The following is a 19,801-nucleotide window of genomic DNA, read 5'->3' as shown; positions in this document are numbered from 1 at the left end:
AGCTCCACAAGGTGCGTTAGGTCTCAAAGGACACTTTCAAAAACCTCTTTGTGTTTCTTCGAGCCTTTTTGCATGCACATACCTCTTGGTGACCCACCTCTGGCCCAACAGAGTCCCCAGGTATTAGCACAAGGTGCAGAAACCCAGGCAACAGCCGAATTACTCAGCAGCGCCCGAACCGCTGTACTGCTGCGGTTTTCCCTAAATTCAAAATGTTGGTGGTAGCGTGTTCAGACAGCCCACGGGCTGAGCTGGAGACGACCTGACCACACTTCATATGTTAGTTCATAAGCTTCCTTAACGCAATATTTGCTCAGACACAAGCACAGTGAGTCCACAGACAGATGCTAAAAAATAAACACGGCTGTCAGCTTTTGTCCCAGCCCCTTGAGTCAATCAATACGTCCATTAATCTTCTGTTCCAAAGCAAAGCCCTCAAACTCTTCCTGTTTGTTTAGGTTTTAATGTTATTATTTTTAAATTCTGTCTCTTGGAGGTGTTTATCTGGGCAGGGGCTTAATCCAGGAACACCCCGCAGGGCACAGCCTTCCCTGACCCGCCTGGTCCTGATGCCAAAATGGGGCAAAGTCTTTCCCGGAGGAGTAACGTGGTGATTTTGCTCGAGGTATTTTCACCTGGTTTTGTGGCATAATTAGGTGTAACGCTATAATGGTGTCAGGTTTAAATATGGGTGGCTGAAGCTCAAGTGACGCTTTGCTTTGTGCTGCCCTCGTCTTTGACTTGACCTAGACCCAGGCTTTGAAACTTTGTTCAGGCCTGGTTCATCTCCAGCTTTCTCTTTCTTAATGGCACTGGCTGATGTTAGACGAGGTTTGAGGAGATGGTGGAGTCCTCCAGCCTTTACAGGGCAGGTCTGGAGCACTTTGAAGGTGTCACTCCAGATTTACACCAGTAATGGTGATCCAGGGATGGGACCAGCATCGTAAGTGATGGGTTTGGGTCTGGAGTGATCTGAGGGTATGGACTCATCCAAAGCTCTGGAAGTTCATTCCCATCCACTGCATCACCATTACGGCCTCTCCCTGCTTTCTCAGCCCATCCCGCAGAGCTTGACCTGCAACTTTAAACCCAGCTTTATGTGCCAGGAGTACAAGTAGCCTCGGCCTGGGCTCGGGAGCGTGAGTGGGCAGGAGGCCAGAGCTGCTCCAGGCGTGGTGGGACAGGGTGAAGCCCAGAGCCCCGGCTCTGCGGCTGAGTCAGGCGGTGGTTGCAAAACACCCGGGTTGCACAATGCCTGTGCGGTGAAGATGGGGCCTGGAAACTCTGAGAGGACAGAAAAAAGCAGCTGGCGTGCAAAGCTGCAGACCGAGAGCTTCTTGGATGGAGGCTCCAGCTCCTTTCCCCTGTGTAATTGGTTCCACTTGAGTACGATGTGATGTCAAATGCGTTTTGGTTGTCAAGCAGAAGTACAGCGTAGCTTAACCCTCTGTTTTCCGCATGATCAGAAGGGAATATGTACAGAGGAGAAGGAGGGTCTGCTGTTAAATACACTTGTCCAGCACTGAGAAAGTGGGATGCAGGGACACTGGTCTGAACTGCACTGTAAGGCCTGCGAGCAAGAAAAAAGCACAAAGTTTGGAGGGAGTAATACTCTGGTTGGCAATAACGAGCCTATTGAACCACAGCTAAAGAGGTAAAGATAGGGTTCCTGTCTCCAACATGCATCTGCCAGACAAGTGTCTTGGTCCTCTGCTCCCACTGTATAACCTGGGGATAAAAATATTACTTACTGTATCGATGTAGTGGTTTTAAACTAAAGGAGGGAGACTCAGGCTGGACATGAGGAAGAAATTGTTGGCCCTGAGGGTGGTGAGAGCCTGGCCCAGGTTGGCCAGAGAGGTGGTGGATGAACCATCCCTGGAGACATCCCAGGCCAGGCTGGACGGGGCTCTGAGCAACCTGAGCTGGTGAAGATGTCCCTGCTCATGGCAGGGGTTGGACTAGATGCTTCTTTTCTCTTTTACTGATGGCCTTTATTACACTTGAGCTTTTCAGTAGTAGTGGATGGGGGCATCTGTTGTCTTGCTAATGCCCTCTAGTGTTACATGTAGCCATCAGAGAACATCTCAAAGAGTCACCCACATTGCCAGCATCTCATCACTACAATAGCTTGCTAATTCTGTAGCTTAAAAACAGAGTCATTGTACAAAAGGATAACATGTGAGCAGAGTTGTTTCCTCAAATCCACACAGAATATGCACAAATACAACAACAAATGGGACCGAGAGCAAGGATAACACAGAATCGTAGAATTATTTAGGTTGGAGAAGACCTTTAAGATCTTCAAGTCCAACCATAGTCTTCTACTCCAGCTCTGAACAGCAGATCCAGATTTCCTGTCCCCTCTATAAATTCAAAGCACTTGGTCCCTTTGAGATACCATCTGCAGGTCTTTAAACCATCACTCAGCAGGCCAGGAGATGAACAATCACCTGGGCTCAGCCTGGAAGCTGTCAACCACTGGAGATGGTAGCAGCAGCCAAGGACAAGAGCAATGGCTTTTTGGGGTATCAGCAATGCTGGGGAGAATCTACTACTGCTCTTGAGTGGTCCCTGCAGAGCTCTGTTTTATGGCCAAAGTCCATTCCTGCTGTTGAGGACACTCGGTTTGCCTTGTCCCTCACCCTTTGGTTAGCAGGGAGGTGTCCAAAGTCAAACCACAGCAAGCTTTTCCCATTCTCTGTGAGCTGGCCTGCTGGCCAGGATGGTTGTAGTTGATGTGCTTCTGTGTACTTGCTCACAGGGGCTCGAGGTGAAGATGTGTGATGACATTTTGGCCAGGAAACTTGGCTGGCCCAACCTTCTGGTCTGTCACCATTCAGCATCCGTGTTGCTGTGTTCAGTGTTTCCTAACCCAGTGTACTGAAGTGTCTTGATGGACTCTTGTATTGGAGTGATGGTCAGAACTTGTTCTGCCCTTGAGACTTCCCATTGCTTTTTGTTCCTCCTTTGAGCCCGTTTTGGCACATTCCCTTTACCTCTTTGCTCCCAGATGTTCTCTCTTCTCTCTGTGTCTTTGGCCAGAAAAGGGGGGTGACCAACAAAGGGCAACTTGGTGCTGAGGTCCCACCTGTAATGCATCTCCATGAGGGTCTTAGACTGACATCAGAGCTAATGAGCCTGCCTGTCATCTTCCCAAATAGCACACTCTGCACTGGAAGGAAAAAAAAATGAGGAGATTCATGTGGTGTCATGGAAGTAACCCATCGACCCCTGGACTGGGTGCTGGTGAAGCTGCACCTCAAATCCTGGGGTCAGTTTTGGGCCCCTCACGCCAAGAAAGGCCTTGAGGTGCTGGAGCGAGTTGAGAGGAGGGAATGGAGCTGGTGAGGGGCTGGAGCACAAGTGTGATGGAGCGGCTGAGGGACCTGGGGGGTTCAGCTGGAGAACAGGAGCTGAGGGGAGACCTTCTGATCTCTGAACTGCCTGAAAGGAGCTTGGAGCCGGGAAGAGGTTGATCTCTTCTCTCAAGTAACAATTAATAGAGGAAACAGCCTGAAGTTGTGCCAGGAGAGGTTTAGACTGGATATAAGCAAAAATTTCTTCCCCAAAGGGCTGTCGGGCATTGGAACAGGCTGCCCAGGGCAGTGCTGGAGTCACCATCCCTGGGGGGGTTGAACACAGATGAGGTTCTGAGGGACATGGGTTAGTGCCAGGGCTGGATTAATGGTTGGACTCGATGATCTTGAGGGTCTCTTCCAGCCAAAATGATTCTGTGGTTCTGTGCCCCTTGCCAAGCACTTGGCTTTGGACGTAGCTCCCAGGCCAGCATGTCAGATGATGTCTCTCCTGTTCAGCCAGGACTTGCTGTTCACAGGTAGCATCTCTCCCAGGCCATGCACAGCCTTTGGGGCAGAAGAAGTTTGTTGCCCACAGTAGATGCCTTTGGGGGACTGCAGCTGGCAAAGCAGAGCTGGTGTTAGCCCAGGCATCAGCCAGCACAGAGACAGAGATGATATCCTGCCTGCCATACCCATCCTGATCTCGCACAGGCACAAGTGACCCCAGGGTACACATGTACAGCCTGTAGCAGCTCAACACCAAAGGATGCTTTCAGGCACTTAAATAACCTGCCGTTGCAAACAGCCCCGTTGTCAGGAAAGCGTTGAGGAGGCTGGTGGTTGGTCTGGGTGGCTGGTGAAGAGGAGGAGGAGCAGTGGCCACCACTCTTTGAAGAGCACGTGTCACACATGCATCCCCTGGGACTGCTCCATTGCTTCCTCCAGACCTGGTATTAGTACACGCAAGGTTCTATCCTTGCAAGTAGCCACACATCTCCATACTGGGCACCACTCCCAAATTCACATACCCTACACACAAAGCGATGGCTCTGTGGATTCCTGGCTAGAATGAGGCCACCTAATTTGGGAGCCTCTATTCCAGCAGCACCTGGGGACACTCCCACCCTCTTGGCATGTGAAGTGCTGGTGCAATCACCAGCTGTAAGCGTGCCCTGGTTTTGCACGGCCGTTAGCACGTTGCTTGTCCATTGGTGCTGGGGGTAGGACACCGTCCTCGACCTGCAGGTCTGGGTGTGGGGAGAGCTTGAAACTTGCAGCTCCGATTCTGCCTCCGCTTTCCTTACAGCAGCCCAGGTGTCCCAGGGAGGGGCATTAAGAAGCAGCAGTGCTTAAAAGGAGCCTATAAGAAGGATGGGGACAGACTTTTTAGAAGGATGTGTTACAACAGGACAAGGGGTGATGGTTTTAAACTAAAGGAGGGAGATTCAGGTCAGACATGAGGAGGAAATTGTTGGCGCTGAGGGTGGTGAGAGCCTGGCCCAGGTTGGCCAGAGAGGTGGTGGATGAACCATCCCTGGAGACATCCCAGGCCAGGCTGGACGGGGCTCTGAGCAACCTGAGCTGGTGAAGATGTCCCTGCTCATGGCAGGGGTGGCACTGGAGGGGCTTGGAATGTCCCTTCCAACCCAAACTATTCTGTGATTCTATGGTTTTCTGCATTATCCTGTGGTTCTGGGGACTCCAGTTGCCAGTGAATCACACTTCTGACCTGGAAGTGGTGCTGAAGCCAACAGTGCAGCTGATTGATGCTCTCCACGCTCTGGAGCAAAGTCAGACATCCCCAGTAATTCTCCATACCCCTCAACAGTCTCATGTGTCAGTTGACCAGGAGGTTTTGTTGATGGATGGACCCTCCTAAACCCAGGTGTATTTTACCAGCCATCCTGCTGCCTGGCAGATACTGGCACAGACAACAGAAAGCTGTTTACTCATTGCATAAGAGCTTGTTGCTCCCCTGAGGGAAGCTTTGCTTTTCCCATCTCCCCATGAGCACCCTTGGGTCCCCTCTGCATTTTGTGTCACCACCAGAGCCAACGTCAGCGTGAGGCCGGGGGCTCCATTTGGGAGCCACGTACCCAGGGATGCTGCTCAGAACCTCTGCTGTTAACTGAAAAAAAAACCCAGATTCGTGATGTTTTCCTGCGCATCTTCATGTGGTGAGAAACCCGTGGAGGTAATTGCCTTCCCATGGGCTCATCCTTTGGAACCGTGCAACTCCGGGCTTTGGCAAGTAAAGTAATGGAGATAGATGAGCTTCTCCTTCCCCCTGCCATCAAGCAGCAGCTGCAGGGAATGGCAGGAGGGCAGCAGGGAGGGAGGGAGGTGCTGGATTTGGATTCATCCGAAGCGACTTCGGTCTCCCTCCTGACTGCGGCGTTGTACAGGGACTTGCTGTGTTCCCCTGACTCAGTAACATGCTGCTATTTAATTAACTTTTGACTTCTGGTTTGAAGGAGCAGTGCACAAAATAGTTATTTACTCCATTTGGAAATTCTCTTAATCGTTACCATAATTATAGCTTCCTCCTCTTTTATTTTTTTATATATTTTTCTTAGTGGGGGAAGGGAGGGAGGGGGAATATTTGCCACTCTCCTTGTGGTTATCACATCCTTCAAATTACTAAAAGAGGCTGGGATAATAGGTCTGGTGATTATATATAGGCACCATCTGCTCTGTGGCTGCTTCCTATCAAAGTGCAGTTAGGAGAGTGCAAGAAGGATATTTTCTCTGCAGCTATATTAAGACTGTTTCCATCTCAGCTCCACAGCAAAGCTCTTTGCATGCAGATGGATCAAACGTGCTGTAATCAATGGCTCTGTTTTGGCAGCCTTGAAGCTGAATTTTGGTGGGTTTTTTTAATTTTTATTTTGCCCTCAAGTTTGCTGTTCCCATTCGTTATGCAATTTTATTTGAGGCTGGCTGCTCCGAATTTAATGTTTTCTTGTAACCATAGTCCCCCCGCTGTTTGCTGAGCAGTGTAGTCCCTTGTTAGCCGGCGCAGAGATCTGTGTCATAACTCAAACGCGAGGCGATATCTGAGCAATCAGGAGTGTTTTTGGAGGATGATGAGACCAGATTTTTAAGGATGCATAAGCCCTTGATTTGTAGGAAGCTGAGCTGAGTTAATTTAGGGCAATAATAGGAAAGAATTAATACGCGTTGTGTGATAGCAGCTGTGCTGTCCCATTCCTCTCTGTGACCAGTAACCACCCGGTATTATTTACATCTTCTCATGTGGGGAACTGGATACTGCGTTTAGCCCTCAGAGACCCAACAGGCTTTTCTTCTCGCCTGGAGTTGGTAAGATTTTAGGCTCTTGGAAGAAGAAGAAGAAGAAGAGGAAGAAGAAGACGACGACGACGATAGAGGAGAAGGAATAAGACATTGGCAGCCTGGAGGGAGGGTGCTGCGATGGGCTGGAGGCCAGAGGAATTTGTCTTGCAAAATCCAGGTCATGGTGCCTACAGGAGAGGAGGACTAAATGGCTTTTTTTCAATGAGTGAAAGTGGATAAAAAGAGACAAGGGGGGAGTAAACCCCAAATAAGTCAGTGCAGATGGAAAAAGCTGCAGTGCTGTAGCAAAGTCCTGTTTCTTTCTGGGTGAAATTTCATAGAATCATAGAATGTGGGGGATTGGAAGGGACCCGGAAAGCTCATCCAGTGCAATCCCCCCATGGAGCAGGAACACCCAGATGAGGTTACACAGGAAGGTGTCCAGGCGGGTTGGAATGTCTGCACAGAAGGAGACTCCACAACCTCCCTGGGCAGCCTGGGCCAGGCTCTGGCACCTTCACCATGAAGAAGTTTCTTCTCAGGTTTAAGTGGAACCTCCTGTGTTCCAGCTCAAACCCATTACCTGTTGTCCTACCATTGGTTGTCACCGAGAAGAGCCTGGCTCCATCCTCCTGACACTCATCCTTTATATATTGATAACCATGAATGAGTCCCCCCTCAGTCTCCTCTTGTCCAGCTCCAGAGCCCCAGCTCCCTCAGCCTTTCCTCACACGGGAGATGCTCCACTCCCTTCAGCATCTTGGTGGCTGCGCTGGACTCTCTCCAGCAGTTCCCTGTCCTGCTGGAACTGAGGGGCCACAGCTGGACACAATATTCCAGGTGTGGTCTCCCCAGGGCAGAGTAGAGAGGAAAGAGAACCTGATGATGACGTTGTGGGTTGCATATCAGATAAGACACACGTTGTCCTCCTCTATATTTTCACTCCTGAAGTCACGCCATCTCCTTGTACGCACTCCACAGATTTTTAACAACTCCATTGGATTATTGGATCCCACTTTCTTGGGGCGATTATAGAGGTTTCACACTCAGCCGTTCCACTCGACTGGCTTGAGCCCCTTCTTTTCTTACTCCCGGTTTCCCACAGGTTGCATATTGCTACATAGAGGTTTTACATCTTCCAGCTTGGCCTCCAGAAGAGATGGTAACTGATAGAAGGGTTTCTCCATCTGAAGTGTGACACGTGGTAGAAAGCGATGCTGTCCGTGCTCTCAGCAGGCAGATGCTCCTCAGACCGGGGTCTGAGTAGCGCCTGGGGGAGGCAGCCTGAGCGGACCAGATGCTCTTGGACATCTCCTGTGGGTGGAAAGGACCATAGGAAGGAGAGTTTCTGCATCCCAGCGCCGCGTATCTGCCTTGATCCACGAGCAGGGGAGGAATTTCCCCCAGGAGACCAAAAAAAATCAGTGAATTCTGGGATAATTACGGAGGCTTAGTACAGCACAGCGGCATTGTTATTAACGGGCTGGGATTCCCCAGGGGCAAACACTGTTTTCTCTGTGGTTTGTGTATAAATGTAGGAGAAAAACCACACTGATTGGCCTGGAGATCACAGGGCGTTGCGTTTACCCAGAGAGCAGCGTGGTTTAGGGCAGCACCTTTTAGGATAAGGAGTAATGGTTTCAATGGTTTTAAACTAAAGGAGGGGAGATCCAGGCTGGACATGAGGAAGGAATTTTTTTCACTGAGGGTGGTGAGAGCCTGGCCCAGGTTGGCCAGAGAGGGGGTAGATGAACCATCCCTGGAGACATCCCAGGCCAGGCTGGATGGGGCTCTGAGCAACCTGAGCAACCACCAAAAGCTGCCTCTACACCTCTTTAGGTGGAACCCCGCTCCTGCTGCCGCACAAATGAGTGAATAATAATAACATACAATAACAGCAATTCCTACCGGAGCCAACGAGTGGCTCCACGTGTGCTCGTGCGGGCAGGGGCTGGCGAAACCCTCTGGGGTCAGCAGAGACGTCCCTGTCCCTGGCTGAGCCTGGACGGGGCCTCGCGTGCCCTGCTTGGAGAGAGCAGCAACAAACGGGTTATTGTTTCTCTGTCCTGTTTCTTGAACAGGAAACCGTGATTAAAAACGTCATTTTTTAGAAAGAAAAAGTTTGCTTGACAGGCTTTTCTTTAGTCTGTTCTTCTTCCTAATTTCTCTGCTTGAGGCAGAACTCTGCTTATATATATATATATATTTTATAATACATACAGCTACTCGGTGGGCATTTGCATTTAGGAGCTTTGGTTTCACCCCCCATGGGTTATATCAACCCGTTTCAGAGGCAAAGACATAGTTTATCCGGTACCGTACAAACACAGTTAAAAGTCACAAAAAGAGGAAGAAAAGAAAATAAAAGGCACAAAATAAACGCTCCAAGGGTTAGGGGACGTTGTGCCGAAAAATGTTCCATCGGGTTCTGCATTGGCCAGGCTGGAGCTGCCTGTGGCGGTGTGGGGAGCGGGTGAATGGGGTGCCCAGGAAGGAGGACTAGTGCCAACCGGGCAGCGTTTCCAAGAGTCCCAGGCACAAAAACGCTGGAAAAGCCGTGAGAATTGGTTTGCCAGCACGGGGAAGCCTTCCTGAGAGGACGATGCTCCGTGACCGGGGTAGCAAGGGGGAGGAGGAGGAGAGGACCCGGTTGAACTTGTCGGTTGCTTTGCAAAAAGGGGTTTTTGCAGGAGCTGTGTGGGATTTCCCCTCCGTGGAGGTGCCTCAGGGCTGCACAAGGGACTGTGTGGCCTCGGTGGATTAAAAACATCCCCATTTCCTATAGCAAATCAGGGTCAAGCTGCTGCTCCAGGTACCTACAGACCAGAAAAGGAATTGTACATGACCAGACTCCGCCTGAGGATGCACCTTAACCAACCTTGCAGCCAAGAAGTGCTGTTTTTAGACTAAAACCCAACAAAATCTCTAAAAGAGTTCAGTATGAAGCACTTTTTCCTTTCTCCAGCTGTGGGATTATTCTGAATTGTAATCTGCTGTATGGACGGTGCGTTGGTGAAAGGGTTGTGAGGTTGTTGTCAAGGTCCTCTGGGTGTCAGGGACCCAGTGGGGACCGGAGATGGTCTGAAGGTGCCTCTGTACCCAGCAATGGGTTTGGCTCTTGGTGGAGATCCTCATATCAGCCCCATGTGGGTCTTGTCAAGGACTTTTGCAGCACATTAAGTCGGGTTTAGTGAAGGGTGCATTGGAGCAGAGGGAAACCTTGTCGGACATTGCATGCCACTTGGAGGAATGTCTGTCTGCAGAGACCGGTTCCTCAGCTCTAGTGACAGGAATGGGTGGCTTTTCCCTTCTTAGGCTGAAAAAATTGGCCAAAAACCCAGAGAAACCACAATACAAATGTGTGATGCTGTTCCACATGGTCTTCAGTGAACAAAGCCCCTCTTGAAATCAGCCCTTGCCTACCAGAATAGGCAACACCACTTCAAAAAGGAAGAGAGAGAAAAAAAAATACACTAAACCCAGGGCTTCACTGGGAAATCATTTGCAGCCTCAGAATTCCTATAAGCATGTTCTTGTGCCTGCCGGCCCAGCCAGTGTCTGCCCCATGCTGAAGCTGGTTTTGCCCGGGGAGGTGGTGGCCCCGCAGGGATGCTCCTTGCTGCTCCAGCCCTGCCGCAGCGCGGTCTGCAGCCAACTCCTGCACACCGGGACGGTTGCATCGTCACCATCACTCCTTCTCACTCCTCTTATTTTTTTTCATCTGAGAATGTTAAACCGAGCTTGGTTTGAAGCTTGAGAGCACTTTAGCAGCATCTCATACAGCAGCCCTTTTTAGCAGGGCCTGTTGCAATAGGACAAGGGATGATGGGTTTGAACTAAGGGAGGGAGATTCAGGCCAGACATGAGGAAGAAATTTTTAGACAGTGAGGGTGGTGAGAGCCTGGCCCAGGTTGGCCAGAGAGGTGGTGGATGAACCATCCCTGGAGACATCCCAGGCCAGGCTGGACGGGGCTCTGAGCAACCTGAGCTGGTGAAGATGTCCCTGCTCATGGCAGGGGTGGCACTGGAAGGTCCCTTCCAACCCCAACCATTCCATGATTCTATGATACATCTCAGCAACGCTGGCTTCAGGTTATTGATCACATTTATCCCTAGGACACAAAACATCCCAAGCTCGTCTCAAAGGCATTCTATTTAACAGCAACTGCAAGCTTCTAGTTGACCTGGATCCTGAGGCCACAAGGAGTTTTCTTGCAAGGAAACATGTTCTAGTGTGGGCTGAGCACAACCTCTGTGGCTGTTTAGAGCCGTGGCAGTGGAACAAAGAGGCAATACAAGCCCATGTATCTTGGGAAGGACCATGATCTGCTCCAGTCCCCATCCCATTGGGTACCCGAGTAGAAGGAGCCGAACTGGGCATTGCCTTTGCAGAGTGATGGTGGGTCCTTAGGGAGCAAATGGCTCTTGCACCGTCTAAGTAAGCCCATGGCGGGCAGGAAAACACTTGTAAACCAGAAATGGGACACACAAGTCGTAGGGGATCTGTGTGCCAGCGTGGCTTGGACTTCGGAGTGGTGGTTTCCTCCCTTTGTTCGTCCAGCTCACCCCACCGCGGTGCTCAGAAAGGCAGGCCGTGCCTCTGGCTGCCTCCTGGAAGCTTATCTTACCCTCAAATTATATATTAGATTTCTTTTTTAAATTAAAGATTAATGTTTTTGTAACTAAAAAAAATGCTTGAGTGTAAGGTTTTAAACTCACACTTGTATTTCTTCTGTTGAATTTAAGCACACATGGACCATTTGTTTTAGAAATAGCTTGAATAAGTGACTTATTCAGCTCGGCCGTCAGCAGCCCCAGATTCACCTCAGATTATCCAAAATCACGCAGGATTGTTAAAAGGGAGGAAGGAGCTACACTCAACTGACACTTTGAAAATCATTAGTGACGTCCTCTATTTAAAGATACTGAGGGCATGAACACAAGATGCAGCATTAATAAATATGCATATTCATTAATCCCCTTTCTCAGGGTTACAAATTAAAAGAGGAAGAGGTGTGTGCACAGCAGGCAGGTGCCATCCCAGGGTCCGCAGCATTTTTAAACCTGAGTGTCTGTTAGAGCCAGAAAAGCTTAAGCAGAACCTGAAGTTAGGCCAGTGCTAAGAGCTCTTAAATAATCTATGTCTGGTGCCCAGAGTAGCAGGGGTGGTTTTGAAGAGCTGGTGACTTTCTCTGCTTGTAGCATCCTCTGCAGAGAAATTATGCCCGCTGCATCCTGTGAAGTTGTGTGAATTGACTTGCAGTTCAGTGAAAATGCTTGTGGTTTAGTAAAACATGGCCTGTTGGACCCCAGTGTTGCGTTATCTCAGGGAAATAAATGGAACAAATGTTTACGTGTTGCGCTGGATGATTTCTAATTGTTCCTGGCCATCCTGTGGAGTTGATTATTTCTCCAACCAATACTGGCTTCTAATTAGGGGACCTAAAATTAAGATGAAAGAGCAGCAGTTTGTAAGGGTGTTGCTGCTCAGGAAGGAATCTGGTCTGGATTTAAGGCAAATATATCCTCTTGTTTGCAAGGTTTTGGTGGGGAGAGGATGACTTAGAGGCTGCAGGGTACCAGCTGCTGCAGACACCCTGTAGGAGGGAGGACTGACAGATCAGCGCTTTGCCTCCAAAAGGGGGCAATTAGCTCCTGTCCTCCTTGCCTGTTCCACCGTATCTCTTACTCATCCGAAAGCCATAAATATTTCCTAAACCAGAGGTTTTTCTACAACAAATTCAAGGTGGCTTTTATCCCCCCAGCCATGCAGCTGCAGCCAGGGGCAGCAGGCACAGAAGGGGCTCTGAGCGGTGCTGCTGCGATGCTCAGCCCTGGTGATGCATTTCAACAGATTTATCAGATTTTTTCCCATATTTCCCACCATATAAATATGTTTTTTTAATGCTAAATATCTTGGGTTGGAAAGGACCTTCCCAGCTCCCCCAGTGCCCCCCCTGCCATGAGCAGGGACATCTTCACCAGCTCAGGTTGCTCAGAGCCCCGTCCAGCCTGGCCTGGGATGTCTCCAGGGATGGTTCATCCACCACCTCTCTGGGCAACCTGGGCCAGGCTCTCACCACCCTCAGGGCCAACAATGTCTTCCTCATGTCCAGCCTGAATCTCCCTCCTTTAGTTTAAAACCATCACCCCTTGTCTTATCACAACAGGCCCTGCTAAAAAGTCTGTCCCCATTTTTCTTATTGGCCCCTTTTAAGTACAGAAAGGCCCCAATAAGGTCTCCCTGGAGCTTCTCTTCTCCAGCTGAACACCCCAACTCTCTCAGCCTGTCCTCCCAGCAGAGCTGTTCCAGCCTCGGGTCATTCCTGTGGCTCCTCTGGCCCCTCTCCAGCAGGTCCCTGTCTGTCCTGTACCAGCCTGGTTAAGACCTTCCTAAATCCATCTATTTCCTCATCAGGATACACCACAACTGTAGGAAACACAGCACTGCTCTGAACACAATCCCGGGTCCTCACTGACATCCTTCTCTACCAGGCAACTTCTGGTTTTATAGCTATTTAATGGGAAGGGAACAAACTCCTCACCATAAGCCTTCCCCATGCACAGTGTGGTGTTAGCGTGGTGTGCTGGTAAAAGAAAACACTTTCAGAAATAGGAACAATTTAGACATTGCAGGAATCTGCAGGTTTTTGGCCTCATCCATCAGCTGTGTGTGGTACTGGCTGCTTTTTTTTTACAGGTGCTTAATAAATACAAATGGTGGTTTTCTCTCCCCTCCTTTTATAACCCCACTACTTGCTCATTTTCATTCTGCTTCTGGTCAGCAGCGATGGCTTTGATGGTGGGTTTTCCTCCAGGTTTTAGTTGGGAATTAAACCTGGCTTAACTTTTACAGCACAGTACACCTGGCTGGGGCTTTTCCATTAAGACTCATTTATGTTACGAAATAACATGTGGAGGAGCTGTAAGTGGTCTTGATGAACTTCTACCAATGCAAAAAAGGGGATTAGGGAGCTTTGGTGTTTTAGGAGGAAAAGCAATGAGAATGATGAATTTCCTTCAGGTTTTGTACAGATTTAAGAAATATGATTTTGAAAAAAAAAAAAAGGAAAAGTTTTTTGCTTCTGTTTCATATGGGCTGAAAGGTCATTTTAACCCCTTTGCCCTCAAATTTCCCTGGAGCAGAAAATCTGCTTTTCATTTCATCTACCCAGCAATGAACCTTACAGCCGCTCATTTGGGGAAATTAGTGTCTTTCTGCAGAATTTGCTCTCGCCCCCCAGAAAGGAGCCGTTGTTAACAGAGCGGTGCAGATGTTTTGTGAGCCATCGCCACGTGAACCCCACATCTGCACCCAGGGGGCACATTGAAAATAGCAGCACCGGCTTGGGTTTGGTGCAGACAAAAAGGAAACTTCCCATAGCGCTGCATCCAGAACTTGTCCCCTGATCCCAGCAAGCGATGAGACACGGCTCAGCTGAGCAGCGCCTAAATCCAGAGGGTTTTTATTGTGGTCTGTGATCAGGAAACAACCCCCATGAAATTCAGCTCATTTCATTGAGAGTAACTGCAAGAAAACATTAAACCAGTGGTTTATATCCTAAATCCGTGCATTAAAATACATTAACTGCATTTATGGTTTAGCCAGCAGCTTAATGACTTTGTGAATTACGGAATTTGAATTTTTTTAAGCCAACAGGCCCATCTTTTCATATATTTTTCATTACAGGAAAGAAAGATAGCTCGTCCATCTCCATCTTTTCCTATAAATACCATGTATTACCCCACTACCTAACAGACCCAAGAAAAAGATATATAAATCTTGGAGAAGATAAATAAAAATGAGTGAGACAGTGTGGAAGAAGAGCAGTGAAAAATGGAGACTGTTCAGGAGAAATTGTGTTTAAAAATCTGTTGTGACACTTCTACCAAAAAGTGTCAGAAAATCTATGATTTGGGGGTTTTTTTAGTACTTTAGCCTGCATAAGACAAATTCACATACTCAAAGGCAAGGAAATACCCATTGTCAGGCCCTTCTCGAGAAATAACTCCCAAGTCACAGGAGGTGCTGCATCGCACTTGTCCTACTGGTGTTGAAGTTATTTATTAAAAACAAATCAAACTTGGTAGTATCAAAATTTCCGCCAGAAAATACAAACACATGGGAAAAACAAATCCAGAGCTTTCCAAATATAATTTGCAGGGGGGGGGATTCAGCCTCACCTCTTTGTCATGAGTATGTTTTCTCCATTGCTTTGGGTGTTTGTTTTTGCAGAGGGTTAAAAGGCAAGCGCTTGGAAGGGCCCGCAATGGGTGACTGAGCTGGGATGCTCTTCTTGCTGGTGACAGCTCAGCTCAGCTAAGCTCAGCTAAGATCTTAGGCTGAGGGGAGACCTTCTTGCTCTCTACAACTGCCTGAAAGGAGGTTGGAACATGGAGGGTGTTGGTCTCATCTCCCAAGGAACAAGCAACAGGACAAGAGGAAACGGCCTCAAGTTGCACCAGGGGAAGTTCAGATTGGATATTGGGAACAATTTCTTCCCCAAAGGGCTGTCAGGCATTGGAACAGGCTGCCCAGGGCAGTGGTGGAGTCACCATCCCTGGAGGGGTTGAACAGAGATGAGGTTGCTGCCACACTTGGGTTAATGGTTGGACTTGATGATCGTGAGGGTCTTTTCCAACCAAAATGTTTCTACGATTCTGTGCTCTTGGTGGGACTCAACCAGGCTTAGGCATTTCTATGGATGATAAATACCTCTGCGTTGACATTAGGCAGATGTGTAAATGCTCGTGCTTGAGGGCATAAGTCAAATCCTAAACCCAAAGGGAGAGACAGAGAAACTTCCCCTGGGTCTGTGTGAGGACATTCCCACCCTGGGGATTTTTATGCCTTTCCAAGAAAGATAGCAGGTCTATATTATTTTCATGGGGCAAGTTTCGTATAGTCACTTCAAAATTCCCATTACAGCTGCAATAGCAGCGGTTCCTTCCCTGCTCCAGGGATGGCGAGAGGCAGCAGCCATGCACTCAGTACAGTCCCAGGCTCGGGTTTGCTGTCAGGATGTGACTCCACATGGGGAAAGCCTCTAGAGCTACTCTTTTTTTTTCCCTAGATATCCAATCCACGCTATGCCTTTCCTTAAGCACCCTGACATAGCTCGTGCAACCCCATCTCCTTGCAGGTGTTCCATCCCCTTTGCTTCCGGAGAGGCAAAGCAGAGAGCTCAGGGTAGGGTTCAGGTAGCTGTGGCCACCACGAAGCCACCAGCAAAGCACCTTGGCCAGCCACCACGCATCTTACAATTTCATTCAATTTTTGTTTATTTTTCGGGGGACTCAGCTGCATCCTGGGCCGCGAGGGTGTGGGGAATAACCTCTTTGATTTGATTTTTATTTTTTTGTTTTTTTCCAGTTCTCTCAGGCCAGACACACCACAGCCCTTTGAAACGCTCTGTGTCCCTTACCCCACCCATGAATGTGCCAAACCAACCTCTAGGACATGGATGGATGTCTCATGAGGACTTACGAGCTAGAGGACCCCAGTGCATCCCTTCCGATCATGCCCCCCTGTCTCCACAAAGCAGTGTAGCCTCTTCGGGAAGTGGTGGGAGTGAACATTTAGAAGATCAGCCTTCTGCTCGTAACACATTCCAGGAGGAAGGGAGTGGGATGAAAGGTGAGTGAAATTCCAGACGCCTTCCCCCCCGTCCCCAACCCAGCACCCAGAGGCAGGAGGGGAAAAGCCGTTTTCCCGGCAGCGCGGGGCTTGGTTGGTGGTTTTGGGTGAGAGTCCTTGTAACCAAACGGGGCCTTTTGTTGTTTCTTCCTGGCTTAGGAATTTAGGTTTAGGGGAATAAGTTGAATTTTCTTTTAAGAAGCTGCTGGTCCTGGTGTCTTACAGTTGGGTGCCGGTGGGCTGGTTTTGTCCCAAAAGCTGCCAGCTTTCCAAAAAGCTGGATTTTTTCCACAGCTTGTGGCTTTTGGCTACGTGTGGTACTCTTTTCTTTTTCATTACGCTGAAAAATAGCTTAGCGTAAGTTTAGCAAGCTGTGTGTGATTTACCATTGCAGCGTTTGGTACCTGTCAAGTTTTGGCTTAGGATGCTTGTTTGCAGGGAGTTTATCCTGTGTGTTTCAGTTTTTTTCCATTACACCTACACCTCACAGATATTTTGACAATAAAGATACATGATCCTGTTAGTAAATAAGACAGAAAGGAAACCCTATTGCTGCAGTCAAAGATGGAGAACAAACTTCAGGCTGTAGCAATAGAAATAGATAAAAACTGGGCAAACACAGACTGTATATTCCCGTGAACACACAAAATGACTGAAAATGAACCCGTAGCTATCAGAGACTGAGTTAATCAACTGCACTTTTCATTAATGCAAAGTAACTCTATTGTGTAAAGATTGATGATGTATCAGAATAAGGAAACAATAATATTTTTTTTAATAGTCACAAGGTCTGATTTTGTTCTAATTACAGACAAACCTAGATAATGTATAAATCTCTGTAATGTAGAACTGCCTTTGACTTGGCACCGTATGACTTTGATGTGCATGAAATAAATGCATGAAAACCCCCCTGACGGTTCCCCATGAGGTGGATGCTCAGAGCTCAGCCCCCTCCCAGGCTGGACCTTGTTCTGGGCTGGGGGCAATGGGCTGTAGATGCAATGGGAGAGTTTTCTGATCCGGGCTTTGCTTCTCAGCCTATAAGCTCCTCAAGGCTTTCTGTGCCTGGGGATGGATCCTGCAGTCTCTCAGACAAGGGAGACCCTTTTTGGGAGCAAGTGATGCAGAGGGCTCTGTTTAACACAACATTTCTCCAGGTTTTTGCTGATGGAGACCATTGGGAGCTTGGCTCCCTGTGATCCACAGCTGCAGCTCCAGGACCTGCCTGGATAGAAACTTTCCAGTGCAAGGCAATGGAACTGCACAGCTAAATCTGCAGACCCCAAAAGTGCTATTGCCTAGGCTGTCCATGAGCAATAATCAATTAAATTAACTCCACCTATTAAGACAGCTCGTTGCTGCTGCATGCAGCCCGCCTGCGGGACATGGCCGCCCTTCCTTGGGCCTTCCCTCCCGAGCATCCTCTTTCTCTGAGGAAAGGTTTGCAAATATCTAAACCTGAGAGGGCCACAGAAATGATCCAAGGCTGGAACAGCTCTGCTGGGAGGACAGGCTGAGAGAGTTGGGGTGTTCAGCTGGAGAACAGAAGCTCCGGGGAGACCTTAGTGCAGCCTTTCTGTGCTTAAAAGGGGCCGATATGAAAGATGGGGACAGACTTTTGAACAGGGCCTGTTGTGATAGGACAAGGGGTGATGGTTTTAAACTAAAGGAGGGAGATTCAGACCTGACATGAGGAATTGTTTGCCCTGAGGGTGGTGAGAGCCTGGCCCAGGTTGGCCAGAGAGGTGGTAGATGAACCATCCCTGGAGACATCCCAGGCCAGGCTGGACGGGGCTCTGAGCAACCTGAGCTGGTGAAGATGTCCCTGCTCATGGCAGGGGCGGCACTGGGGGAGCTGGGAAGGTCCCTTCCCACCCAAACTGTAAACTATGGTTCTAAACCTGATTCCTTCCATTGCTGAGTCCCGCTGTTGGGGTGTGTGGAACAGATGTCTACAGCCTCTGGTGTCTACAACAGTCGTGTCCTCCCCGCTCCACTGTATTTTCTTCAGACCGAACCAATCCAGCGTCTTCCCAGATGTTTTTCTAAACTTGGGGTTATTCTTGCTTCTCTCCACCAGGTTTTTTCCAGAAAGTTCTTATTTTATTGAAGGTGTGTTGGACTTAGGAGCAGAGTTGAGACTTGCTTTCTGTACAGTGTTCCTGTGGCTGTGTAACTCATTGTCCTCAAATAACACACCACCGCAGGCTGTGTGCGACCCCTTGTATCCCCACAGCTTTCCTGCAAAAAAAAAAGTACTGCCCGTTCCCTGCCCTTAGTTCGTGCCGTTTCTTGTTCCTAAAGAAACGCACACAACTTTGTGCATATTTATTCGGTTGCATCTTATTTCATCCAGACCGATTGCTCGCTTTGCCAAGTCCCTTCTCTGAATTGCAGCCACGTCTTCCCGAGTCCCTGCAGGCTCTTGTGGCTTCATGTCACCCGCATCTCTGGTCAGCTTGGTCCTTCTTTAATACCCTCCAGAACATCCAGGAGGGTGGTGGGGCAACCAGACCCACAACAGACCCCCATCCGATGTGGCTTCGCAGTTCATCTCCCCTAATGTCACCTTTTTCTCTCCTTTCCATCTATCTTCATGCTGAAGGAAAAGTGCCTTTTAGCTTTTTCCCAGCTCCTGGTATCTCCGGAGGAAGATGTAGACGCTTCGTTCCCTGCAGACTGCGTCCATCCGTCTGTCCCTTCCCAGAGCACAGCTCGGGGCACACCAGGAGGGGGCTTTGGGTAGGGCTGGGGGGTTCAGTTGTGAGTATGTCCATGGCTTAGCATGGTGTGCCATGCAGGCACTTCTGGAGATGTCCTGTGTATACATTGTCCTGTACATATATATATATCAGGGTAGATTGTTTTCCTTCTAAATTTCTTCTACATTTCCCTGCCAGCACCCAGATATACATGTACCGGCCGATCCCCAGCATTTAATGCCTACAGGGGACAATGTGTGTGAGCAGCGTGGAAGTCCTTGCGTTGCTGCTCACATCAGACACAGTGTTTGTGACAGCCGTGCCATGACTTCGCGATTAGCTCCCGGTAATCAGTGATTAAAGAGTAGCTCCGTGGGTGGGTGACTCACTGCTCCATGGGGAGTGTTAGGAAGTTTGACTTTCTCATGACCATGAAATCACCTGAGATGACTTCACACCTCCTGGTTGCATCTTCCCCATCGTAGCTCCCCAAAATCAGAGGGGCTGATGCAAAGGCAAAGAAGGGATGCTCCAGCGCTCTCACTCTCTGCAGAGATTGGAGATGGGTTTTCGGAAGCGTTCATTGTCTAGATGAAGTTGCATCTCTCTTCTGAAAGTATCCCTGTGGGCTTTGTCATCGGCATGGACGAGCACCAAAGGCAGATGTCCCCAGGGGACATGGGATCAGGTCGACTTTTAATGTGTTGTCGCTAAAACGATGTGGTTTTGTGTTAGAATGAAATTGAGATTTGAGTCCGCCAGTCCCCGCACTCCCCATCTGCGCTGGGGACAGACGGCTTTTTGCTAATAGCTTTTAATGGGTTTTCTGCTAATAGCTTTTGGGTTTTTTTAATCAGATTGATTTA

The 19,801-nt window shown here is 48.9% G+C and overlaps 1 protein-coding gene across 4 annotated transcripts in view; it reads left to right on the top strand.

The window, feature by feature from the left end:
• Positions 1–19,801, top strand: part of SAMD4A (sterile alpha motif domain containing 4A) — a 111,480-nt gene that overhangs the window by 70,361 nt on the left and 21,318 nt on the right. For 2 of the 4 annotated variants that reach the window (XM_065063158.1, XM_065063157.1), the window contains exon 4: positions 15,970–16,233. The exons of the other annotated variants lie outside the window; for them this stretch is intronic. In XM_065063158.1, the coding sequence (XP_064919230.1) occupies positions 15,970–16,233 (264 nt within the window). The remainder of the gene's footprint in view (positions 1–15,969; positions 16,234–19,801) is intronic. 4 annotated transcript variants of the gene reach the window in all.

The sequence above is a fragment of the Columba livia genome, chromosome 5, assembly GCF_036013475.1.
Source record: "Columba livia isolate bColLiv1 breed racing homer chromosome 5, bColLiv1.pat.W.v2, whole genome shotgun sequence".
NCBI lineage: Eukaryota > Metazoa > Chordata > Aves > Columbiformes > Columbidae > Columba > Columba livia.
This window is presented reverse-complemented; position numbering and strand designations above follow the sequence as displayed.